Source organism: Amblyomma maculatum, chromosome 1, assembly GCF_055883805.1.
Source record: "Amblyomma maculatum isolate TAMU_Amacu chromosome 1, ASM5588380v1, whole genome shotgun sequence".
In the NCBI taxonomy this organism is placed as follows: domain Eukaryota; kingdom Metazoa; phylum Arthropoda; class Arachnida; order Ixodida; family Ixodidae; genus Amblyomma; species Amblyomma maculatum.
The window spans coordinates 137,687,024-137,713,906 of NC_139344.1; the positions used below are offsets into that span (position 1 = coordinate 137,687,024).

The 26,883-nt window shown below is 46.4% G+C and overlaps 1 protein-coding gene across 3 annotated transcripts in view; it reads right to left on the bottom strand.

Moving 5' to 3' along the window:
* The window catches only part of LOC146204042 (serine/threonine-protein phosphatase 4 regulatory subunit 1-like), an 88,435-nt gene that overhangs the window by 47,071 nt on the left and 14,481 nt on the right, over window positions 1-26,883 (bottom strand). For all 3 annotated transcript variants that reach the window (XM_084589063.1, XM_084589064.1, XM_084589065.1), the window contains 9 exons: window positions 13,818-13,924; window positions 13,072-13,214; window positions 12,876-12,936; window positions 11,910-11,995; window positions 6,908-7,012; window positions 6,089-6,154; window positions 2,840-2,995; window positions 2,057-2,314; window positions 644-832 (listed from right to left, as the gene is read on the bottom strand). In XM_084589063.1, the coding sequence (XP_084445189.1) occupies window positions 644-832; window positions 2,057-2,314; window positions 2,840-2,995; window positions 6,089-6,154; window positions 6,908-7,012; window positions 11,910-11,995; window positions 12,876-12,936; window positions 13,072-13,214; window positions 13,818-13,924 (1,171 nt within the window). The remainder of the gene's footprint in view (window positions 1-643; window positions 833-2,056; window positions 2,315-2,839; window positions 2,996-6,088; window positions 6,155-6,907; window positions 7,013-11,909; window positions 11,996-12,875; window positions 12,937-13,071; window positions 13,215-13,817; window positions 13,925-26,883) is intronic.

A 26,883-nucleotide genomic window follows, 5' to 3' on the forward strand; every position in this document is an offset into this window, starting at 1 on the left:
CTTATTACACTTTGCGCTCCCTTATATGTGCGCCCTTCAGTAAAAAGTAATGCCCTCTGTAACCCCCGATTACTATTCTATAAATGCAGGATAAAGTATAACTTACCTTTTTTTTTTTTTAGTAACTGCAAGCTTTCAGTTGTCATTAAGGACAACTTTGTAACCTTTTTAAACACTTTGAAGTTCATAAAGCTGTTCTTTTCATTGTGTTTGCTTTTCTCGGCGACTCAGGTTACAGTGGTAAAGACTACAAAAATATTGCGCCTTAGAGAAGAGTGATGCTATTTTTAAATTATGCACACTAAATATTTTGTCGTGCAAATTTAAGGTATGAAATAATAATGCTTGTTCATGTTTCGTAAACGCGCCGTGCATGAGTGTGCACGTGGCACTCCTCGGGTCAAAGCTAGGAACCTTGCACGACGTTCAAAGGCCTTAGCTGCTCCGTTAACTCTTATAAACTATCGACTCAATGGCCATTGAAAATGCCAGTGTGGCAGTGTTGGAAGGCCTTCGAGATGATAGATAATGGTTAGAGGGCCTTCGAAATGCTCGTGTGACAGCGGTATAAGATAATAACAAAATGGTAATGCTATCTAAGCCAATGTGCCCTGAATATAGCATATGCAACAGCCCAGCATACCATTTCCAGAGTGCAGCCTGTGGCGACCTCTTCCAGCTTCTCTGGCATGGTCCCCATGACAGCACCGCGCTCGTGGAGGCAGGCATTTTCGCCAGTGGCCATGCCAGAGCAGGCTCGGCAGGGCTTTTTGTCATCAAAGGCTTCCTGTTGCTCTTGTTTCTCAGAGGTGGAATCTTCAACTGTGCCGACCTGAAACAAAAATACCTTCACTGGTGCTTTCGCTTCTATTGTGACTTGCTAAAGTTGATCCTGATCCTGTAGCCAAAAAGTTTAAGCTATCCTCAAGGCTGTTGGTGTCTAAATGAGAAAGGCCAAGGCCATTCAATGTGCAACGAAGATGCACGACAACGTTCATCTGCATTGTGCGGTGACTGATTCACAATCTTTTCAATTGTAGAATAGACATGCTAGGCACAGATGACAGCAGCCACAACCTTGGCCTCAACAGCCTGCAGGTCGTCGGGGCCAACGAAATCCCATGTAACGTTTCACACGGAAGTCTGCTTTCCGGAAGTAATTCACAATTGTTCTTGTCACTTTCCAGCCATTAGCCAGCATTATGGTGGCTCCAAGGAGGGCCACCTTGAGTTTATTTTCAACTGAAGGTTGATTAGAACCTCTACACCAGTAGTCTGTACCGAAGCTTAAGCGCCTTCACACTGCCTTGATCAAGAGGCTGAAGCTTCTCCATAGTATCTGGCAGAATAATTTGTAACCTGCTAACAGGCAGACAAGATGCACTGCAGAACAATAACATTGCAAGAACTCCACAGGCTTCTCAAAAGCCCTCAGACTGAATCAAATCAGTTCAACTAAAACATCGCTTTAACAAAAATTGCCAGCAAATGCCAAGTGGGTGCGAATGTTTACCGTGAAACCAACTAGTTCGGCACTTTTTTCTTTTTGGTGTGCAAGGGGCAACAGTCATTTTATGCAACAACCCCCTCCATAATGATGGCTATAGACAATTTCATTCCTACACTACCAACAAAGACATTCCTTGCCTGCCAGCTGATGTATTCCACTGAACAAGGAACAGGTGACAGATGACTAGCATTTTATATATGCACTGCTACTGCACACAGTTTCACAGTAAACTTAGATGAGCCACTGAGCAGGCTATGAAATGAACAAGAGCTTAGGCAAGCAAAAGCAATTTTTAGCTAGGACCTACGGGACAGTGTGGGCATATTTGCAAGCACAGAGCTTCACTGGACAACAAACAATGCAGCCACATAAATCATAAGTCTTAGGCATTCTTTGGTGCATATGAAAACTCCATACAGCAGCACCAGTTGCCTGGCATTCGTGCCACTAAGGCATGACCAACATGTCAGCTCCTGCACCAAACTTGTCCTCGAGGCACCATTCTATACAAAAAAATACGCTACATGCAGCTTTCAAGCTTCCTACCTCGCCACAATCCACTGTATCTGGAGCCACAGGAGATTCTGCGCGAGAAGCATCGGCAGCAGCCTTGCTTTCCAGAGTACCAGTGCCCTTCAAAACAAGAGTCTCAGCCGGGCTTTCACTTTCTTCCTGAGCATCCGATTGGCCTTCAAGAGCTCGCATGCTCACCACCCCATCCTCGCTACAGTACAGTCCCGTGCGCAGTGGGTCAGCAAATGTAGAGATAAATGGCCCCAGGGCCTGGAAGGCTGCAATTCGAACCTGCAATGCATCGAGTAGGAAGTTTAAGCAGCAGACAATCCTCAAACATTATGAATTATGCACACAACAGTGCAGCAGCCCCACACACTCAAAAGGCAGCGCTAATGCTACTTTGGCAGCCCAGCCACACACTAATTCCTTGTTTCTGCCTTTTAACAATAAAGAGGAAGAAATTATTTCCTAAAAAATGCCCAGAGTTTAAATAAAATGTAGCTGCAAAATGTAAAATATAGTACAAAGGCATCTGCTGTCAACGATACTTCAACGGTATCAAAAGTTTGAATCTTTAGTGTTTGTGGTTTTCAGCCTGCATTTGCACTGTCCTTAACACAGACGAAACTTCGTGCAACACATCCAATTCAACGACAAACAATCTGCAGCTCTCGCAGAGTTAGTGTCCCAAATCTAAGTGTTCGCGAATGCAATATTCTACTGCAACAACCTAATGACAATTCATTTATTATTCAATGCCCCTAACACAAGCTCAACAAGAGCCAAAAGCACAAAGCAATAAACAGCACTTACCCATCGTGACTGGTCATCCAGCAGGCAGTGAAAAAGGGGTGCCAGGCTAGTACGACGAATTTCCAGTGAGCAGACACAAGAGACTGGCATGAATACTTCAGCACAGGCCTTGCGCACCCCCCAAACGCAGTCTTCACACAACATCTGAAAGACAGGCTGACCACATTTGCAGAAAAGAATTAGTCATCCATAAAAACAACAAAAACAGCAATGTTTCAATGACTGGTATTCCCAATGCCTGTAAAACAGCCAGGCTGACAATAATAACCCCTTAGAAATGCTCAATTACAGAACAAGATGTATATACAAAATGAACAGAAGTCACCTCTTACTCAAAAAGGATGCCATGAGTATCATGGCATTTATGGATGAACTCCAAATGAATCAGGTTAGTACCTGAATAAAACTGCAGTAAACAAAAATTACCAACAAATGCCAAGTCTGTACAAATTTTGAGCTTGGAAAGTTGGGCACTTTTCCTTTTGGTGTGGAAAGCAACAGTCGTTTTTTATTTTTTTTGTAATAGCCCCTTTAATAATGATGGCTATAGACAATTTTATTCCAGTCAGTCAGCAATCAATTAGTGAGAGATGAGTGTCTTGAAACCTGTCAACACATCTTGTTAAAATTTAGTATGCATGTGCAGAATATGCCCATTTCAAATATGCATTTACCGTAAAAACCAAAATATAGGTCGAATTTTTTTTTTTTTTTTTTTTTTTTTTTCAAAACATTGTGGCGAAAAGTCGACCCTCGTCTAATATACCGGTCGTTGGCGGAAAAACTATGGAGGTCTTGCAACAATGAGCGGCTGAAGTCAACAGCCTCCATCACCATCGCCATCAGCAGCAGCGCGGCGTGGCATCGCCATTTTGAGTTTTTGTCTGGAGCTAGCCACCGTAGTAGAGTTATTCTGCTAAAAGCCAGCTTTTGCCTTTTTTGCTTCAAAATGAGCGGAAGCTGACTACAATTCACCGTCGCCTACAAGAAAAATGGGGGTTGAGTACACGGAGCTTCACGGTAACCTGGCAGCACAGCGTGAATTTGGAGTATCCGAAAAGAGCGTTCGGTACTGGCGGAGTCAGAAGCTGCGTATTGCTACTTGCAGCAACCAGAAGAAAACATTTCGTGGGCGGACTGGGCCGTATCCAGAACTAGAATCCAAGGTTTCGGATTTCGTCCGCTGCCTGTGACTGCCGAATGCATCCACGTGAAAGCGGTAGAGATTGCGCGTGCCTCAGGACTCACAAGGACGCAGTTCAAGGCCTCGCCATCATGGGTAAGGCGCTTCATGAAGAGGAAGGGCTTTGCACTACGGCGCTGTACTTCTGTGTGCCAGAAACTGCACAAAGATATGGTGCTAAAGGCATTTAGAAAATGCAGCATCAGCAACGCGCTGGACGGCACAGAGGATGATGTTCTGTGGGACGTGGGCAGTGACAAGCACTCATCATCAGACCAGTTTGGATGACTGATGACTGAGTAGACCAACGCTTGTGCACTTAGTGTGTTTTCTGTGTATCGTACACCTGACCAATTTTTCAACAGTATTGCGCGATCATGGACCCGCGTGCTTGTCAGCACCTTATTAACGGTGCTGAGTGGCAAAACAAACAACGCATGCGCATGTGTACACTTGCGCTTGATCTCGCTTCTTTCGCTGCTCCATGCCATGATGATAAGGTGCTGACAAACGCGCGGGTCAATGATCGCGCGATACTGTTGAAAAATTGGCCGGGTGTACATACAAGCAGCATTTAAGTGAAAATAAATACTGTCACCACTGTGCAACGGGTTGAGTCTCATTTGTTTCTGTCTTTCGGTACTTTTGCCACTGAAAAGGATTTAATTAATTTTTAGAATTGGTCAGTTAGGGGGTCGACCTATATTCCGGTCAGACCTTTAGTCCGGTTTTTACGGTAGGTTTCAAACATCTCATATGGAGGAGAAGATATGGCCAATTAGGTCAGTTCTTACAGGCCATTATGTAATTTCTCATCAAAAAATACCCCTTTTAGGAACATGCAGGCAGTTCGAAACTTCCACTGTACATCTTAAATAAATCTAAGAAAAATTCCTATAAAGTGATTTCCTTTATCATAAATACCAAGATCGGAAAGAGAAAGTATGTGGCAGTAATTAACCCGTATTTCTTCAAATTGCTAATATATCACAAGAAAAAAATGAAAGCTTTAAGACGAGAGACCTTTTTATCAAGAAATTACCCAAAAATTAGAAAATTTGCCACATCTCAAAGAAATCACTATATTCGAAATCAGCATTCTATTATGCACTCGCATGCTAAGCTTCAGCAAGGTATGCCGAAAAACCAAAAAAAGCTTTGAAGACCCTTTCATACCCCCTTGAATTTTAGCCACACCATGCACATTCAGTTATAGTGCGGAAGCAGATGCAACAAGGAAACTGCTTTAAAAACAAGTAATACAGGTCAACAAAGTTACGAATCCCTCAAATGGGTCCTTAATCGGTTGCACTGTTTCTATACCACATTTCTGACCTTCTTTGCACCAAAAAGCTTTGCATCCTCTCAACTTTGCCTACACAGATATCCGGACACCACCAAAAAAGCTGCACCTCAAAAATAGCTTGCATATTTAAATTATTATAACATGACTTCATATTGCAGCTTTTTCTTTCCACCAGGCTTCTCGAAAATTATAAAAATATTCAGAATGATTCCCCGATTTACTGCGTGGAATTTGCAATGCACGCTAGAACCTTAATAGAGGTAATTGGAAGGCTGTCTGCAAAAGTTGAACTTACGATGCAAAAAAAAAAAAAAAGGCGTGTAGGGCAGCCAAGACAGGATTCAAAGGATCTGTTAAAGCAGCAGTGCTATTTCATATCACAAATGAAGTTTTTAGCGGCTTTACACAAGAAACGATCTAACAAGTTCTGAAATACTGCCGATGTGGGGTTTAACATCCCAAAGCGACCAAGGATATTAGAGATGTAGTGGAGGGCTCCAGAAATTTCGACCACCTGGGGTTCTTTAATGTGCACCGACATCGCACAGCACACGGGTGCCTTGCTTTTCGCCTCCATCAAAAAGTGGCCACCGTGGCCGAGGCTCAATTCCACATTCTTTGGATCGAGCGCCCAAACACTGCACCATCGCAGCAGGGCGAACGGTCTACAGCTGCCATAAGTAGGGCAGCGTGCAACATACTGCCACTTTACAGCACAATAACTGATCAATAAACCCTAAGAAGAAAACTTGCCACTCACAAGATTATCCTCTGTGTACTCCTGCCCCACAATGCTGCAGATGTCCCCGAAGTTTGCAGCGCAAACCTGAAAGATGAGAGAAAGTTTTTACTCCCAAATAGACATTTTTAACGACAATTCACATGTATCTGTGTACAAAAGTGTTACCCACTTTGATGAAAGCACCTTGCCTTAACGCACATTGTCTTCACACAAACAATACAGATTATTCTCATCAAATGCAACAGCCAATATGCCAATTGATCATACAGTTGGTCAGATTTACTCTCTTACTCTCTATCTGCAAAGATGGCTTGCATACGTTGTCAGACATCTAACATCATGACACTGAGAACAGTCGCAGTACCAGCATGTTTCTGGAGACAGTAATTAGATGCACCTGACAAAAGGAGCTCCATGCTTAATACAACAAATGCCCAACAAACTAGCACAATGGCACCATAAAAATGTATATATATATATATATATATATATATATATATATATATATATATATATATATATTGTACTAGTAAACCAATGCGCTCCTTACATACATACCCACTCTAGTACAAGGTACAAAACATTAAAGACCATTAATAACTTAATTATTGCATGCCAAGCAAAAACAATTTGTGAATAACACTATTGCTAGGTACACATATCCTAAGATCAATTAAAGTAACACGTTACATGAAAAATGCTAAAGAAAAATATTCTTTAGGTGTGCGCAGCCACTCTTGTGACTATGAGTTGAAAACAATAGAAAACCACAAAATAAGCTTGTAAAACAACCCGTAAGCATATCAGTAAGAATGTGCTCATGGAGCTTCCACTTGCCTTGCGTATGTGAAAGGAGGCATCTTGGCATAGACAGATAAAGCGTGGAAGAAACAATGCGGCAGTTGTTTCTTTTCCAACATATGGTGCCATCTTAGTCATCAACTGAAAGAGTTAAAATACGTGCTCAAGATAAAAGAATTCAGCTCGGCTCATTACTCAGCTCCCCAAGTATGCAAACATCACATTAAATTTACCATAAGTAAAGCAAGCAAAGTTTTGAGGCCCCAGAGCTTATTTATACAAGCAACGCAACCCCAGCAACCAAGGAAAATTTGTGGACACCTCCAAGCGATGAGCATGCGCTGACAATAGCATGCTAACCGCTCATCAAAGCTGGCTGTGATATGAAACAAACAGCAACACATCGCAACCACTTTGACGAACAAGTGCAGCAAGCAATAGTTTCCCAACCTGCAATGCTGCCTCTCGGGTTGGCTTCACGGTGAGTTGTGCTAGGTCAGGGTCATCAAAGGTGGCTGTGATATGATATCAAACAAGTGACAAACCACAGCCAATTTGATGCCCCGACCACAGCAGCTTTCATGTTTGGTGGTCCAGCGACGTTAACTCAAAATGCTGGAAATCACATTAAAAGCACTACAAATATGTTAGTTGTCACATGCTTGGTTCGGTTTAAAGGGTTTAACATCCCGGAGCGACTCTGCCTCCAGAAATGTAGACCACCTGGGGTTGTACATCACAGCACATGGCCACCTTGTTTTCTGCCTCCATCAAAACGCAGCCAGGATTCGATTCCACATTGTTTGGCCCAGCAGTCGAGCACAGAGCAACTTGGTGCCTTTGCTCCTCTCTCTTGTTTACACACAAAGCTACATTCAAGGTGCACCGAGCCAAGACTGAACACACATCATGCATAACCTAGTGTAGCTAGTTTCTGTGCTAGGCTTGCAAGGCAATAATCCCTCATCATAGATTCCTTCTCCCAGTCCCACAGGCTTAAACCTAATTTTTTTTTTCCTACTACGCCACAATTAAAGGAACGGATGCATGCCATGAAGAGAATGTAACGAGGTACACGAGAAGAATCTGGCAGAGCATAGCATAATGAAGTGCATCTAAATGCTTCAGTGTTATAGCCACACCACTACTGCACTTGCTGCACATTGTGCAACTTAGGCCAGTAAGTTGCACTTTACAGCATGTACAAACTGATGCACTTAGTTGCTGCCGAATCCGCTGAACGCTACCACCACGAGCTATATTCAAAAATAGATATTTTCAAACCTGAACATACCACCACATACCACCAGCATTCAATATAAATTCGAGTGCATGTCACAAGATGCCCTACCAGAATTCAACTCAAGCAGTTGAGAGACTGGCAGCTCAGTTTCTAATCGCAAAGCAAGCCAGAAACTTCAGAAACACGAGAAAGTAACAAAGTAGTGCGACATGCATTTCACTTAGACTCCGCTTTCCATTTAGTTTGGTTAGAATTTTAGGGTTGGAATGCCCCAGAGCAACTTTCTTTTACGTGCACAGACATCGCACAGCGGACGGGTGCCTTGCTTTTCACCTCCATTGAAAGGCGGCCGCTATGGCTAGGGTTCGATCACACATCCTCAGGCAGACCAGTTGCAAAACCAAGCCAGCTTCAATGCAAGACAAATTCATGCTAAATGCATCTACTACAATCCACGAAGCTTGGGATGCAGTCCCCATCACACAGGCCAATGTGCGAGAACCGGTTTTCCAGACATTCTTGACGAGAGAATAAAGGGCAGCACTACCACCCACTTATGCCGCCACTGTGGTGGAATTTCTGCGCACAGGGTACAATCACTGGCTTCGCGTGTCTTACCTCGACCTAATTCCCCATCCGAATAAACTGATGTGAGCCCTCCCATGTATGAATTGACTAGTTCCCAGATTTCATCGGCACTGACCAGGAACGCACTTCTAGTTCAATTATTTGAATAATGGAATTGATGAAATTGTACTGTGCTGCACACATGCTGCAATACTGTACAGGATAAAGGTAATTTGATGAAGGGATAGTAAGCAAGTAGGAGACTGGGAACTAACTACATACCAAGGAATGCAGTAGACATTTACAGAATTACAGCCAAGGACAACATGAGAAGCCTAGAGTAATATACCGTATAAACTCGTGATAGGGCCGCACTTTTCCAGATTCGAAGACCAATTTTTGGGGTGCGGCCCATACACGCGACATGTTTTCCTTGCAAAAACATTTCAATCAGTGAATGTGCGGAGTTTATTTACCATTCAATTGTCACTCGCAGAGACTTCAGACTCCGAGCTTTGTATCCCATAGTTTCAAGGTCACCAGAATTTCAATTTCCATAGACATGCAGTTCCACGCGTACAAAGTCCAGCGCAGCAGTCTCGAGTGGTGCGCCATCCATTCTGAGTACTGTTTTCGGAATATCAGCAAGGCTGACATCCAGGAGTTGCAGCATGCCGGTGAGGCTGCCCGGAAAAACAGCTATGTCGATGCATATACTGCGCAGGAACCCTTTAGCCCTACCTGTCAAGAAGCTTCTAGAAGCTTCTCCGAGTGTACATTTTGAAGGCTATTCCAGCGTGGGCTATGAAAAGTTTAGATGCTGCCCTTACACGGATTTTTTTTTTTTTTTTAACATTTGCTTCGGGAAACTGGGTGCAGCCCTTACACACATTTATGCGGTAGAATGGAGAGAGAGAGAGTGGGGAAGGGACACAAAACTAGCAGCCGTTATCAACACAGCTAAAGAAAGCGCACGTGTGGGCATATAACGGTTCTAAAGAAGACAAGGGCTCTTTCCAGCCATTTAATATTCATACTAATGAAATTCAGTGATAACTAAAAAAACAAAAAAATGAACAGAAATTTCCTTTGTAAATTCCGTGCCAAAAATGAAATTTCCTTCCCTGCTTTCATCAAATAATCAATTCGGTACCAGACTCTCAAACTTGCAGATAATTCACCTAATGCCCAAACTGGCACATAAGCAGTCTCAGAAGACTAAGTGGAGGACGAGAAAGCAAGCACGCAAATATACAATACCTGCCACTCACATTATGCATACAAGAGCTCGTGGTGAACACATGGTTGTGACAAAAGCAAGTTTAATAGTTTAATAATTTGCAGCCATTGCACAACACTCAAGCAAGCCAAGGTGATCTCAGCAGACAAGACAAAAGTGCTCACATCACTGCATTGACACCACTGTGTCATTAGAGAGCAACAAGAGTGTGGGAAGATGCTGCTGCCAACGCAAGCTAGCCAGTGTTGAGACAGCCAAAGATAACAATAGCCTGCCGCTTCACTAAATAGCAGGTTTTACTAACTTAATGCATGCCCAGAATTGGAATCCTTGCAGACTCCCAGGAGCAATACATCAAAGCGGCAAAACTTTTTGACTGCTTCACAACAAATCTGCCTCTCATCAAGAGGACTTTGTGGCGTCTCGATGAAATCAAATTCATGCACAGCTCATCAAAGGTGGCTGTGATATGCTTAGTCATCAGATACATTTCACAGCCCCTTTGACGGCTGCACAGAAAAAATGTCTGGCTTCTTCCGGTGCTTCGTGGTGTAATCGTCGAGGCACCGCTGACACTGCATGTGCTATTTCCAACAAAGACAAGGTAGTGAGATGGCAATGCTATAGAACTCATCTCACTACCCATGTCTTTCAGGGAATCAACACTGCAACCCCCGAGGTATCAGGGGCTAAGTGCACAACTAGGCCGGATCCTGCAGGCTACTTAGTATGAAACTGAAAAGACTCATTGAAGGCCACTTGGAAGCAACCAGTGAGCAGAACAACCAGCACAAGAAAAACAAAATGGCCACATTTGTGGCCATGTGGTCTGCAAGCCGCAAATTGTGGAAAGGGCAGATAACTCTTTACTACTGGTTGCACACCGATACCATTGATCAAACTAGGGCAAAGAGCGCATCCACACACTGTAGTAAACATGAAAGTTGAACCTGGCTATCACGTTCAGCTACACCATGTAATAGGTAAAAATGAGTACCAAATACATGACTGTTCATAGATTAACTAAACCAGGAGAAAATGTACAGTCATAGGCAGAATAACATGAACCACCTGTACATGCAGCCTGGAACAGACACATGAATTAATAAAATGCTGTAGGTTAGACAAACCAGCTTATTATTACCTACTTTTTTTATGGAATAAAAGATTAGTAACATGGATCGCTATTTAGAATCCACCTATGCGTGGTAAATATTTATTTTCACATGCAGTTTAAATTTCAAGAGCCAAGCAACAACCATGGCATCTCAAGCAGGTCAGAGATGGCATCAACATACAAAAACTGCAATACTATAAATAAACAGTGTACAGTCACCACCACACAAGATCTTGGATCCTATGTTAGCAACAGTAGGTGCAAATTATCAGGGTGCAGCACAAATCGCACCATCACTTGAGTAGTACATATCACTAATGATTACTAATGTCTTGTCTAGAAGTTACTTATCAGATATATCTAAAGCTGCCAATAAAGATTTTTTCAATGTACAAGATATACAACAAAAGCCTAGGGCATGTAACCGCCAGCAACAAGTGGCAACGTACATCATGTTTGGAAGCATTTTACACAAACATTAACGTACCTACATTAACTTAAGATGAGTATCAATGTTTTCGGAGCTTGTGCAACAACCCCATGCTCACATTGATATTATAAGGATATTATGATCAAGGCTCAAGACACACAAGGTAAAACCAATTATTACCTCGGAATTTGAATTAGAACTGCACTCCCATGCCACCACAAGGCAGTTAATATGACGAAGGCGCAATTGTATCAATATTTTCCTACCTCACATTACCCACATTGAACTTTCGAGTCACAGCCATTGCTCAGCTATGAATACTGATGAGCTAAGAAAATTCTATTATAAAGTTATTTAGTAGACCCCACCCCATGACATCAAAATATTGTGCATAGCTTAGCATCATTATAGTAGGGAAGACAATTGAGTAGACTAACTTACAGCGACAGCCTCCATGCGGTAGTCGTCAACATTTTCGCTTTCAGTGAGGTGCACCACCAGAGTACATATCTGCTCTTCCAGTTGCCCTACAAAAAGGAGAAACAAACAACTCAGGGGAAACAGTGAATAAACTAGGTAATGTGGACTACTCAAGGGAAGCAAAAATATCTACATCGCAGAATACAGCACTCCTCATCCAGTATGGTATTGCATGAAGCTCGGAAATGCCAAATCGCACACAAAAGCATACTCAAGTGTGCGGAACAAATTCCAGATGTCAACATGCCAAGAACAGGGGCTGTTTTTCTAGGAAATGCTGAAACCTTACACAGCTGTCAATTGCAGCAGTGCTGATTGAACTGGCCACTGACCATGACTGCATAAATGCTTTCACATTACAGTAACCTCGCTATAACCAATGAAGATGTCCCCAGTATTGTTTTGCCCAGGTTTTCTTCATCCAGTTTTCAAATGAACAATAAAGGACAATACAGGATGAAAACTGCAACTGCAAACGTTAAATGGAACCAGGCACTGTTAGTTTGGCTATGGCTCGACTTAGCTTTGCTCATCTGCTTAGCCGATGATGCTGATAATGGCAGTGCTACCGTTGGAGATTCCAGCGATTACGATGCAGCTGCAAGTTGCACGGTTCCAGTTTCGCACGAACCATTTTTGCACAAGCAGGAGCAAAGGTCAAGAAATATTGGGCAGTGAAAATTGAAAAGGACGCAAGACTAGTGATTTAGAATTTGTGTTATAATGCAATTTAGCCATGTGTTTTTTGTCACACTGAATAAGTTTAAGGCATTAACCCGCAATGCCTTTCTTGGCACAAATTTTACAAGAGGATATTCCAACTGTTACAAGAGGATATTCCGCTGCTGGAAAATTGTCACCTAAAATTAAAAGGCTTCTGCTATACGTCATAGCACTAGAGCAAAAGTGAAATGCCATAAGACTTACTGCGGTCTATCAACGATCGTTCTAATATGAACAGCAGGGAGACCTGTGTCCTCTTCCTGACCTAAATAAAAAAAAATTCAATATAAAAACACAAAGTGAAATGCCCCACTTTATAATCAAAGCCTGGTTATTAAAACAAGCAATATAAACATACCCTAAAATTTAACGAATTGTGCAGCAGGCAACTGAATCTCACCTGGTTGGCCACATCTGTCAGGTACTGCACCAGGATGGGCACCACATGTTCTCGAATTACGTTTTCAAGCAGCCCACCTTCACTGGCACAAAAACTGGCGATGTTGGGGAGTTGCTCCACTAATTCCGTCCGTACACTAGGCTCTGGAACATGCAACAATCATTCTGGTCTACACAACAACCAATAGCACTAGTGACTTGCTGCATGAAAATCAAACAAAAATATCCCCAGTCATTACACCTCAGTGCACTTCAAAATTCGAAAATTTCACACCTAATCCAGGCCAACTACAAAAACTACATCCTAGTTAATGAAACTGGCCCCTGACCTTAGCTTAAGAAACATCACCCCTGGAGGAGTAATGCAATACCAAGCTTCGAAGGAATGAAAAGTCTTATCACAGTACGAATTTTGAACACCCAATTTTGTATAAATGACTAGAAAAAATACTACAAGGAACAGGCATAAGCTTAAAGAGAAGAAAACAACAAAAATATACAAACATAATAAACTGCTGCAATTTCTGAAATATAAAATTTGAAATCTAAAACTTGCACTAAAATTTGAACAAATATAGCTCAAACGCTTTTTAAGCTAGAAATGTTTTTCTTGTGCTGACTTCATCCTTCGATTCACTAAGAGCTGTGTACTCTGAAAAATCTGTACAATTGTACAAATAAAAAAGGTGTTTCCCCACACTTAGGAGAGCTCAAAGCAACCAAAGGTAGTGAGACAATCCTGCTTACCACAGTCCAAGGACAGTGAGCTTAGTGCTGTAAGCACAGCATCAACAGCTTCTTGCGAGTCAGCAACCGAACGAAGGGTCTCCACAATGTTCCGAGCCACCAATTGGCTGCAAACAAAAAGAAGTTTTGTTCTAAGTATGCAGTCACATGAGATTTTCGCACAGCTAAAACAGCCCAGCTGCCGCCATAACACAGTAAACAACTTATCTAGGCGGTCTGCTTGGCAACTGAGAATCTATCAGATGCAGCCAAAATACAAATTACAATTTCACCTCATAATTAGCATCTGCCATATCTAAATTACAAGAAAGCATCTTAACATGGCCACATTGTAAGGGCACTGCCAGCAGAAGTAATTTAAAGATTATAATATGATCACCCCTAAAACACTCATTGGCAAAACTTTTATAGTAATTCTGATCCTGCCACAACAAAACATTTAACTTTAGACACACATGAAAGGGGCATTAGTGTGTTTCACATGGTGCACTGGATGCAGAGTTCACATTCAAGAGCTCGCACGTAACATTAGACATATAAACGGGTCTTCAATGTGCTTCTGGTACACTAACACCACAGCCAGTGCAAGACAACATACATCATTACCATTTACAACGCAAGTGTCCCCTGCGTACAAACAACAGTCGCTGAATTTGCGTTTTTTTTCTTTTACGTTGATTTAACAGGATGTTAAAAGCTCCTGCTTATATACACACACCCCAGAGTGTACTTCTTAACAGTAAATTGCCAGCTGCCTCTCTGCAGGCCACCACACGCACGGACAAAAAACGGGCCGACAGTCCGCGGAGCAAGGGCCGCGTCACGGCTACGCGCCAGGAAGGAAGGAGGGCACCGGCCGTCCGCCTACTACACTACGCGAGTGCCGGTCACGTGACACTTTCCCCAGAATGAACAGCCCGGCGAGAAGGTCCCGCACAAGGAAACAGGCAAGCATGAGAGAGAGAGAGAATGCGGGCAGCGCCACATACAACACAGCCAGAGAGGGGCACCAACGAAAGAGAAGGTCGATGACCTTCGACCGTCCTCTGCGAGCAGAGTACGAGGGGGAACGCGGAGCGGCCAAGGGCACAGAGGGGGGTGCGTGCATCCCTCACCCACGGGCCGCGCAGTCACGAGCGCTGCGCCGCGCTGCCGGCGAACGGACGAAACGCTACCGCAAAGCACCAAGTGCGCCGATGGAGCCTCCCTCGTCAATGGGCTAAGCGAACGCGTGCCACGCGCGGTACGAGAGTCGCAGCAGGAAGAGTTCTCAGCGCAGAGCTTCGTGCAACGATATGTGCCTTTCACGGAAATGTAATCAATCAGCGCCATCTTGAACTTTGGAGCCGCGCACAACATGCCGCTTGCTCTGCAACGCACTGCGGCTTCGTTAGTCCAACCCATAGACGAAACTCTACGCACTGCGACAGAAAAAGAATTGCAGCGACGTGGTCCAACATAGTAGAGTACCCTTGGCAAAAACGTTAACTACGGACAAGTGCCACACCTTCAGAATTCGAAACGCTAACAGTGAGTCACGCCGCGTGGCAAACCGGATGGCCTGACAATGCATGCAGTGCATACCTGGGGTCAAACTAACGCTATGCGGACTGTATTCGTGGGACAGGTAGGAACGAATAATATAAATCGATCAAATCGTCATGCAAAATAAAGCGGTGCGTGCTCGATTCCGCATAAACGCTGGACGGAGGGCTAGCTACAGGAAAGGGTACAAAGATTAGTAACAAATGCCACACTCAGTCACACTTGAAAAGAAAGTGCGGACAAGCTGCGTTGCGGCGGATAATAGTAATACTAAAATTAAAAAAAAAAAAACTCGTACCATATTCTGTGCACGTAAAAAAAAGTTACCGACTATGAACGCGTCGAACCGTCCTGCACGCTGGGCCTAGAACCCTGAACATACCACAAACGACAAAATGTTATGCGGTAGAAAAGCTAGCATGGTGCTGAAGGCACCTCACCGTGCAAGGGCACGCATGTGGTGTAAGTACACTCCTATGATGCGCCGTACACCGACGGCAGCCGTCGGTTGGCGACGCTGGGCCTAGCGTTTATCGTAATGTTCGCCTATAACATGGCTGCGTCGTAAGGCGTACCACTGTAATTAGTAATCGCGACAATAACCTCCCACGGCTGCCTCCCTCTCGAAGTCCTCCTTTTCCGTCGTCTTTCCGACGTCACCGTTGCCGCAAGCTCCCGTCGAATTCCTAGAAAACCCCTCGCTGGCACGGCTGGGGGTGGTTGAGGGAAGATCGGGTGTCCTCCCGGGAGCGGCGCTTTTTTACGGCCGACATCGCTGGCCGTCCGTGCGGCGCCAGCCCCGCAGACCTCCTCCCAAGTTCGGACAGTTCAAAGGGAGACGTTAGCAACGGCCGCTCCGTTTGCACGCACACACTAAACGGAAACTAATATACTATATACATACACACACGTCGCAGCCTTTCTAGCCATTCGTTCTGCTCGCGATCAGGGCGCTTCACAAGGGCATTTAACACTCCGTTAAAAGGAACACCCGCGAGAGTGTCAGCCGCGGATCTTGCGTGGAGCGCCGCTCAAGACCGTCGACCGAACAAGCGAAATTTGTCAGTAAAGGTAATACAGCAGTTAAGCAACCGCTACCAACCTATTTTACTACTGGTTGTAATCGCGCGGTCAGATTCCACATATCATTCATACTTTCAATGCATTATGTATTCGACGGATTCGCCGCCCCTGCGCTAATGGCCTAATGGCTCGTTCAAGCATTCTGCGGCTAGAGCGAGCAAGGATTTCTCTCGCCGCCGAATGTTCCAGTGTGAACGAATAATCCATTCATAAAAATGAGTGTCGCCGCATAAAAAAACGGACGCGTAATCATGGTTGCGCTATAGCTAGAAAATTTCAAAAAAAAAAGAAAAAAAATGTCGATCCCTACACGCACCCCGTCAAACCCACGGAAAAGTACTGCCCACGAGTATATACGGTAATAGACTTTCTCAATTTATATGATTTGAGGCAAGATTAGTGAAATCGTAAGACAGACCAGAGTAGGCAAGTATGCCAACGTGAACGGACCACGGGCACCAGCGATACGGCCAAAATTCATGGCCGAAAAGGGTTGGGACTGATCGCATGCAATGCATTAGTTACGATCAGTCAAAGTTGAAGACTAACAAGTAGGGAGGCCAGGGGCGTGATATCACGATGGTATTAATGAGTGAACAGCGCATTTCTGAGAATTCAGTGCTGCTCCGCTGCAGCTGGCATGCCTGCGTTGGCCAGTAAGCCCCACTTCCTCTCCTCCTGCTAGCTAAGCAGCTCTCTTCGTTCCCTATCGGTGCATTGCTTGGACCAGTTAACTAGGTTCAAGGCACCAACACGAAATCGCACATGCGCGTCAAAAAAAAAAAAAAATGTGTTCTGGCTACCGCGCTGACTCAACAGGTCTACAGCCGTCATGAATCTGTTACAGGCATGAAGTGCTGCGGAGGATGTACATAAATATCGCTTCGTTAGTTTCCATACTGCCAATGAAAATAATAGGCAATCTTGAAGTTCTTTATGTTCAGCATAGTAGTGAGTGCTAATAGCAATCTTCTGCAGCAAAAAAAAAGGTGTGTGTGGGTGGGGGGCGTATCGGCTTAACATATATCGTTGCCATTCAGGTGGTGTAAAGCGAATAATTGAGATAGTTGGTATGCCATTGATTATCGCTTGTTTTTCTGTCTGTGCACTGCCTCAATTAACCACACCTACTATAAGATTACCTGAGAGATACACAGCACTGCTTTAACCAAGCTGAAAGCAGTGAGATTGTGGGCCGTTTCAAGGATACATTTTGAGTTTCCTTTGCAAGCTCGTTTCGCACTCTCACAATATAGTTGTACCAAAGAATGATCAGAGAATAACACCATGTCTGGTAATATTTTGGCCACATGCGATCATGGTGTTCTTGTAAAATCAGGATGTATGTCTGAAAGCGAGATGACAGGAATGCAGTGATAAGTACCTTACTGGTTTGGGAAAGTTTTTTTTTTTTCATAGTGTATATCATTTGAGCACTGAACTGCATGAGAACAAGGTAGCTGCTGGCCTCTACCTTTTTCAATCCCAGTGTTCCCTTTTGCATTTTCTCGGGTTTCATTGTGCAGCAGTAATTTTCAATTTTCTTCTGTTTTTGTACCATACTAATGCAACTTACAGCTACAAATAAGGAAGAGTCATTTGCAACGTCTTGCAAGATTTTGTTGAGCATGCCACTGAGGGAAACAAACAAAATGACCATTAGACTTCACACACTAACTCTGCTACCAAACTGTCCAACGACCATTTGGAAAACAAATTTGCCCTTAATGCAGCCAATTCTCACCACTCGTTGCAAAGCAATAGAGAAAAGGCAGATTCTGAGCCCAACTAACAAAATATTTGGCCATTCATCCTCTGTGCTGCCCATGAATCTCTGGGCACAGTGCAATTATTGAAATAAGAAAATTATGTGCTGCCTGTTTGCAATTTAGCCATATTATTTCAGTGGTCCCGGCATCGCAGACTCACCACACAAGCACACAGACGGAGACTTTCGAACCAACCTGGTGCCATAAGTAAAAATGTGGGTATAGTACTGGTTTACAGCACGGGATGCTTTTAAAGACCCTCCACCATGCAAGACCGCGGCCCTTAAGGGATAAACAGATGGCGAAGCCATCTGGAAACAGCAAATTAAAGCTGTGGTCATTTTTTGCACACTGCAATGCATTTTTTGCTTGCTGTCTTAATTCTAGGACTGATGTCCAAGTATTAACCTGAATTTGTATATTCTGCAGTTTATATTATAAACAAGTGCTGAACATCCTGTAATGCAATGTTCTCCATGTTCTAAAAGGCAAGAAGGCCTGAGAATGTCAACCAGCTTTTATCTGATGCGTGTACTGCTCCTAAACCAAACCCAAACCAAGCACCGTGCCAAAACTTCATACAACGCAGGCTCGCAGATGTGCACCCAAAAGCGTACCATGCAAGTGTGCATTGCTTTGTATTTGCTCATTTTGGTGCAAACATCAAAAGTCTCCCACAATTATTAGGCTCCACTTATTGTTCTTTTCCATGCAACAAATTTGGCACTGTCGCACAAATCTGCTCGCCATTCTTTTGCAGTGCTCCCATCAAATAATGAATGCTGCATAAGGCGCCAAAAGTAGTCCTTGACGTAAAGAAGCAGTTTGGCAAGATTTCCTCAACGTGTTTTAGAATGGCACAGTAGAACTAAATTCCAAGTACCCTCATGAACTGGATCGCTGCCTGCTTTGGCAATAAATGGCTAACTGGTCATTTCTTTTCGTTTGTCATTTGCTGCCAACTGGCCCAAGGCAACGAGCTAATGCCATGGCCATGCAATAGAACCACCCGGATGAGTTGGGTGCAAAATGCTTTTGGCAACGTTACTTGCAGCACTAACTAAGGAGGCCGAACAAACCACAAATTTGGCACGCCTGAAATTGACGTCGAGCTGTGTGATGTGTAGTGCATCCTCAAGATTTGCATCTCTCCATCGTGTGATTCCAACCAACATCACCGCACAGCAAATTGGTTCACAAATATGCCTGCGGCAACAGGATGCATCAAAATGGGATTACATCATGCTCTTCTGCAGGCATAGTGTTGCAAAGACCTGAATCTGCCATAAAACTTCGAGAAAACTCCACCGCCAGTGAAGTGCACACAAAAGGACCCAGCGCATACGCGCCTCAGATGCCCGTTTCATAACTGTGAGGAGTTCTAGCATTGTCGAATCCATTCATGCTCCAAACGACAAAAAAAAGAAAAAAAAGCCTCATGCGACACGATAGACATAGACACGATATTCGAGAGCAGCTTTGAACCTGGTGCCCTGCAATTGTTGAAGGTGCGAATGACAAGCACACTGCCGGCGCCAGTTGGCCGATGATGAAGACAAAGGCGCGTCCCCCCCCCCCTCCCCCGAGGGCCAGCACCACGGCAACCAAGTGGGCGTGGGCGCGGCTGGCCACGCGGCGATCTCAGAGGGGGAGCTGAGCCTGCTACTCTCGATACAGGAGGAGAACGACGCCCTCCTCACCACTAGAGCAGCCAATTCAGCCGCGGGGCTGTGCGAAAGGAAAGAAAACAAACAGGCTGCATTCCAGCAGATGGGCGGCATCCATCTCCGCCGAGGGGGAGAAGGGTCGCCACCGGAAACGTTCGTCATGCGGGGACGGCGGCACCACATACGAAAACGGAGATGTCGTAGAGCCGCGTGGCTTGACGAAAGACAGACAACATCCACGACCAGAGCAGCCGTCTCCCCGCCGCCGGTCGCCATCGACGAAAACCGGCCGCGCTGAGCTCAACACGCGAACCGGCGCAGATGCCACATAAGCCAGAGCAGGCCTCACTGGCCTGCAATGTCAAGTCGGTCAACGAGGAGTAGGCGCGACAATGGCAAAGGAAACGTAGGAGTACGGAGCGACGCCGTGCAATGAGAGCGCTGATGAGAAGAGCAGAAGGCGCTCGGCGCTATTGCAACGCTGAACAAGTCCCACCAAACAACAATTTGATAATCAAGCAAGGCCAACTCTTGCTCATACTAGTGCCTGCATTCCTTTACGCGGCTCTGTCCACTTCGTAGCGAGCTCTACTGATCGCGAGAGACATCCAGGGTAGGAAAGGGCGGGAGGTCATGGGATCCTGCTAGTCCCCAGAACACCACGTGGGGCTCGACAACGTCACCGCAGGCCTGTTAGACCGCCCATTTCAGCACCCTCCTAACGACGCAAACAGCATTCCTCACACACCCCCTTCAATCCGAGGCAATTCAAGGCCCTTAAACTATAAGGCGCCCGAAAATACGGATACCAAAAGCCATTTCATCATGCCTCCACGTGACGACAGCTAGGCTACGTTGCGTCGAGAACAGCATGGAGCCTGTTCTATACGCGAAGGTTAGGCTGGTTCGAGATACGAAGGAATGCACGAAGTAGGTGCCGATGAATGTCCCTCGGAGAGACCGGCTCGGCAAGCGCGCTGTTGTGCCCCAGGCGGAGCGCGTGAGCCCGCAGCGAAGAAGCCGCACAAAGCGCGCCGGCGCAGGTCGTCCCGCAAGAGAGCGGCGCCCCAGGAACGCGAAATCCGGTCCCGGGTCATTGAGAACGCCAGGAATGCGCCGCGGGTAAGTGAGCCAGTAAGGCCGCCACTCCTCGCCCAGTCCGGCTGCTGACCACGCGCGGGGAAGACCGCGAAAGCCGCCATCTTAAGCGTGCCCACGTGCGCCGCCACTGGCGCCTGCCGACCCGCCCAACGTCCGACCGGCAAAAGCACGGGAGCGCGCCAGGAGCACGCGGAGAAGGCCACTCGCTACAGCGGATCTCTGGCACTGGCTCCGACATGGGAGTTTTGGCGCCAAAAAATCGGGGAGGGGCATCGCGCAGCAAGGCGATAGAAAGGCGGGAAAGATAGTGCCTCTCGCTGCAGAGAACCGGGCCCGCAAGGTCAGGCCGGGCATCCCCGCACATCACGTGACTCTCCCAACGGCGCATGCGTCACGGGGTCCGCGGCCATGCGCCCATTCTGGCGGTCGATGACACCGACCCTCGCCCAGTCATCCTTCCTGCTCTCCCTCGCCTCCTTCGACAGCGCGGAGAGTAAACACGGCGATCAATCAACACCATCTCGAGGCCCTCACCAGGACATCTTCCCGCGACATGCAGCTAACAATGCATCCCTGCACAACGCCAAGACCTACATGCGTGCATGCCACCCGAATCGTGGCGACAGGCCTGCCTCTTTACAACACGTGATGCGGGCAGCGCAAGCTCACTCCTATGCAACGACAGCCCCCCCCCCCCCCCAAATATTTACGGCTAACGCCGCGTGGCACACACCGACATCGCCACAAGTAGCAAAAAAATCGTTCTTCCCAGTGGACTCATGCTCAATCTGCACTTTTTAAACCGACGCATGACGTTCTAAATATCATGCAACAATGTCGACGCTGTGTGCAACTGGCTCACGAGAAAGTGTGCTGATCAAGTCGAGCACTGCCCCCGCTGGCAAATTACTGCCTGGGTCTCCTCACGATCTGCAGAAACATTAGGCACCTCATGTGCTGGCCAAAAAACAGTACAAAACGATCCAATCCCAATAAGGTCGTGATGGCTAGACACAAGGCCACTGTGCACCTTCTCTTTTCTGGTTCTGACTAGTGTAGACGCAGAGCGGGGAGGACGTTCTTGGAACCTACGAAATCACTGAGAAACATAAGGGAACCAGATGGCCGCGGAGGAGAGGGAAGGAGCCAGCCCACGCGGCCTCACCTACGCGACCGCCTATGGGGACGGTACGACGCCCGGCCAGAGTTTGTTCACCTCCAGATGTCGCTCGGCAGAGCACCCTCGGGAAGGAGAGAAAAAAGTAGCGGCTGGAATTTAATCAATATCCCCCTCCCCCGAAGCCGCGCTCGCACACCAGAGACAGGAAGCAGCCGAGTTAGCGGCCGACCACGTCGGTCCGCTCCGTGCGCCTTCATTTATTCACGCGACTCCCACGCGCCCGCCTGCACGCGCCGCTCTAACGGTACTGGGCATGCACCCTCTCGCGCCATATTCCCCCACGCTTCCGGGCCTTGCTGCTACGGAGGATATGTATGTCATGAAGGCGGAAAACAACGTTTCTCGCAACAACGGTTCGGCAACACAACTTACTGACCGTACATCGCTTAGCAAGCAAGCTACTAAGGAGGGAAGGACACAGAGCATCGCCCTCAGCGTTGAGTGCGGCAGGAAGACGCCATACGCACTCACAACAGAGGGCGCTCTCTGCGAAAGCCGCGCAGAAGATAACGAGAACTCACCCCATGGCAGCAAGCAGAAGATGCAGTGAAGCTCGGCGCCATGGACCGTTGTGCCCCTAGCGGGGGCGTCGCGCGCTACGGATGATCGTAGCCCGAGTCGGTATCCACAGACCGAGCCGGCGGGGGCCACGCGGCCGGCGTGGGTGTGTGCTATCCCACGCGCGGCCCCTCGCTGCCGAAAGCGGCCCAGGCGTCGCCTTGCGACAACAGCCACAGCAGAAGAAGCAGCCAAAAGGCGAGAGCCACGAGAACGCTGTACATGGCGGCTTCGGTGTCTTCACCGCCGCCCGCAGGCGACGCCATCGCGTCGCCGCCCGGGTGGTCGAACCCAGCCGCGCCCGGTCGCAGAGCGGAAGCGCGTACACGACGGCCGCGTCCCGGTTAGTCATGGCAGCGCGGCAATGGAGACGCGCCCGGAGGATGGAGCGCCAGAAAGCGGCCCCCCGACCAATCCAAGCGGAGGAGAGGAGGCACCATCCGCCGGCGCCCCCATCCGAGGCGCGCGGGGAAAGTAAAAACGCGCCTCCTCTCCGTAGCCCATTCAGTGGCCGCCGCCACGCAGCGTGACGCACAAATCAGCGACTCGATAAGCGCACAATTCGAGCCTCGCCCAACAGAGCTCCCACCGGAGGTTCAGGCCGCACGAGCGACGCGCCGCCGCGCGGGAAGACCACCAGCTCAGTCTCACGCACTAACGCAGTAGCGCCGCGAGAGGGCCCGCGTGCCTATCGCCCAGATTCCGCTATCGGATTCCAGACGCTCTCGCAAAGACCTTGAGAGCCTTCCCCCTTTCAAGTAGGCGCCCAATCGCGCGCCGCTGGGCTGACATGGCGCCATGCCATGCGCCCTACACTTCACTAGGCGCAACACGGAGGCCCAGGGGCATGCATGCCCCAAACTCCTCTGTTTTAATAAAGTTAATACCTGCCTACCGTCACGCACTGGCGTAGGCCTAAAAGTACAGCATGTATCTACGATGCCACAAACTGCTCAAGTATACTGGTGACTAATCACAGCGAGCAACGGGCGGTTTCTTCCCTTTACAAGCGTTCTGGGCACTGAAAACATCGCAGTCCACCCGCATTCGGCCTAACAATGCGTCGGTGCGGGAAGGTCATGCTCTGGCGACTGACGCTAGCTCCTCGCAAGCGCATCTCTCTCCAGAGTATCTGCATCAGCTACGTGCTGCTACTTCGCCTTGGACGGCGCTTCCTGAACACAACGAAAGTTCAACAGAGTGCAGTCCGCCTTTTTCGGATGCGAGGCACAAAGACCCTTCTATGCGACAACTGATTCATTCTATTCAGACCGCGTTCTCAGATTTAAAAGACCGCATTTTTATTGCAGGAGGTAACCCGCGGATAACTGCACTCAAACGATCAAGCCAAGACACGCGACCAAAGCAGTATCCAGCAGTTAGAGGTTGGAAAGTAAAGGCCTCAGAAAAGCGGCAACGATACCAGGCTTGGCGACCGGATACACGGAGCGGCTCCGCCTCGCTACTTATCGCGGAAGCCGCGCACCAAGGCGCCGATAGCGACCCTCAGACCTATGCTGTGATAATGAGCCTGAAGAAAATGTCTACCTCAAGCGCTGATAAAGAAAACTACGAGTGGGCCTACTGCCTACGCACAAACGACCTTTTCAGTTGAATGCTACGAAAACCGCGACGCCACAGGCATTATTAGAAGTATGTTCGGAAATTTAGCCGATTTTCAATATTCCTATCCATAAAATTTAGCTGCCGGTCCATTTCCCTACAATTTTTAAACCGTACCAGACCATCTATCACACAAGCAGCCTCACATAAGTGACCCCAAAATACATGTTTGCTCAAAGATGCACCAATAGCACAGGCATATTAAGCCCTCATTAAGGGGCAGCATCAAATTTTCAGCTGAGCACCAACTCCAACCAATGTTTGGCAGCAATCACCAATCTGCAGGTTTCTGCATGTCTCAAGTCAGCTAAACTCGTATGCTACATCACAACCTTCGCTCAGAGGTTTAAAAATCGAAAAAGCACAAGAAAAAATTATCAATTAGTATTTAGTTTTTTTTTTTTTTTTTTCAAGCAATCCACATGGCTGCCCATCTTTTATCCAAAGCCAAAACATGCAGCAATAATTTGGAGTCTATTCCTTAACTAGCCACCTTCCACACCAATGATACATTAAAATTTCACAATGCATTTCTCAGAAGGAAGGCTTATGCAATGGATATGACAGTAAAGGACACGATGTGCCACAATACGGCTAAAATAAACACTAAGCATGATTTTACCAATAAATTCATGCCAAGAACAGCTGCAATAGTCAGCCTTTTGATGAATATATAAAGCTGAAGGGTCTCAACCACAAACAGAGGCATCACAGAGTGCTAGAATATAATATTCCGAGGCCTCTTTTCTAGCTCTGAACATGTATACTTAATTTGCATGCAGAAAAACAACTCACAGCCATGGCATCTATACAAGAATTTCAATATAAAATAAATTTTAAAGCTGCAAATAAAAAATTTGCTTCCAACCTTGCATGAATTTCAGCTTCACAATACAAAAAGAATTTTAGCTCCAGCTACTGAGTTGCTGAGATATCCTTTGGGCAAACGTGTACCTCAACATAAAACCAGTTTTTGGAAAAAGCCAAAATATGCACCAAAGTAATTTTAATGATTTAAGCGAGAAATATTTACAGATACATTTGAAAAACCCTATCAAGCCCCAGGCAAGGTCTCTCTTGTAGGAAACTGCAATATTTCCTGAATTGCTCACATTCAGTTCGGCGTACAGCTTGCGAACTGACTGCGTGCACTTGTGTTTTACGGTTACACGACTGGCAGCAGGAGTCAGCTTCGTTTTCATATAAGCCTGCCATGTTCATGGTGGCTAACATGAATTCATGAAAATACGTCATTCAAAGCAGTTTGGCAATTGCCAGTAAGTAGCCTGCATCGCACGCGTTGCAAAACCATTCACGATGAAAGGGTTGTTCTTGAGTGCTCTTGCCACATGGTGAACTGATGTCTCACCTCAGCATTTGTGCCCAAAGTGCAATTTCAACACAAGTCCTTATTCCTGCTTATCTCCAATTACTTTCAGAACATCACAGCACAGTTTTCAGTCCACAAGTGACGCAATAGTTCTCGAAATTTAAATTCACAACAGAGAGCGAAGTTCCGCTTAGTGGTCGGGTCTCGATGCTGGTACTGTCAGCGAGAAATTCATTCTTCCTGCCGGTTGCGTTGCCACATTTGAAGCCTGCTTTTCAATCTTGCCCGCCACTGTCATTTGCCACTCTTCAGTTCCTCTGGGCTGCTGAAACACAGTGTTGTGGCGTACGCTACGGCCGCCAGAGCTACCTTCGGCCGTCAAGAACATTAGGCATACCACGATGGGTTCAACACTAGTCACCGGACACAAGTTCGTCATCTTGCGCGTCCCGTGATGTCTTGTAAGTTTTTCGATCCGCGAACAATTCGCTTTCTTGCCAAATTTGTTTCTGAAGAGAGATTTCACTGCTAGTCATGCATCTCGTACTGCTTCGATCACAACACAAGCGAAATGGCAGTGCCTCTTGCGCTGGGCTGCGACCGAGCACATCGTGCATCGACGAAGGCCTACTCAGTCAATCGGGTAGTGCCCTCATGTCGCAAGCCCCAAGTAACGAATAGGATTGCGCATTGGGACATTTTTTTGGTGCGTTTTTTTTCTTTGGCCAATAAACTGGCAAGAATGGTGGTGACGGGAATTTGGATAGGAAAGCTGCTCTTTCAATAGAGACCAAAATGGCTTCAAAAGCATGCATGGAACATGAGCTGCGTGCCACGAGAATATTGCCATTTTGACATTTTCGTTGAAATTCGGTCAATAGTGACAATATAAATTGTTCTTGCGGGCAAAATACTAAACTTAGAACTGTGAAATTTTGCAGACAGGTGCAGAACTGACTGCAAACATAGAAAATAACTTTCTTGGCGATTTTTCAGTTCCTAAGACACGTGTCCCCGTTAACAGAGCTTTGTGTTGTTCCCACACTACAAATAAGGCTAAATATTTCGCTCGGGCTCTGCACAAAGAAAGCATAAAAATTTAGGGGGGGGGGGGGTTGTACTATACTGTAGACTGAGAGGACATCTATAATAATTCAAGCCTTTGCATTGGAAAACGAGTTAAGGTAGAACTTTGGAGTGACAGCAGACA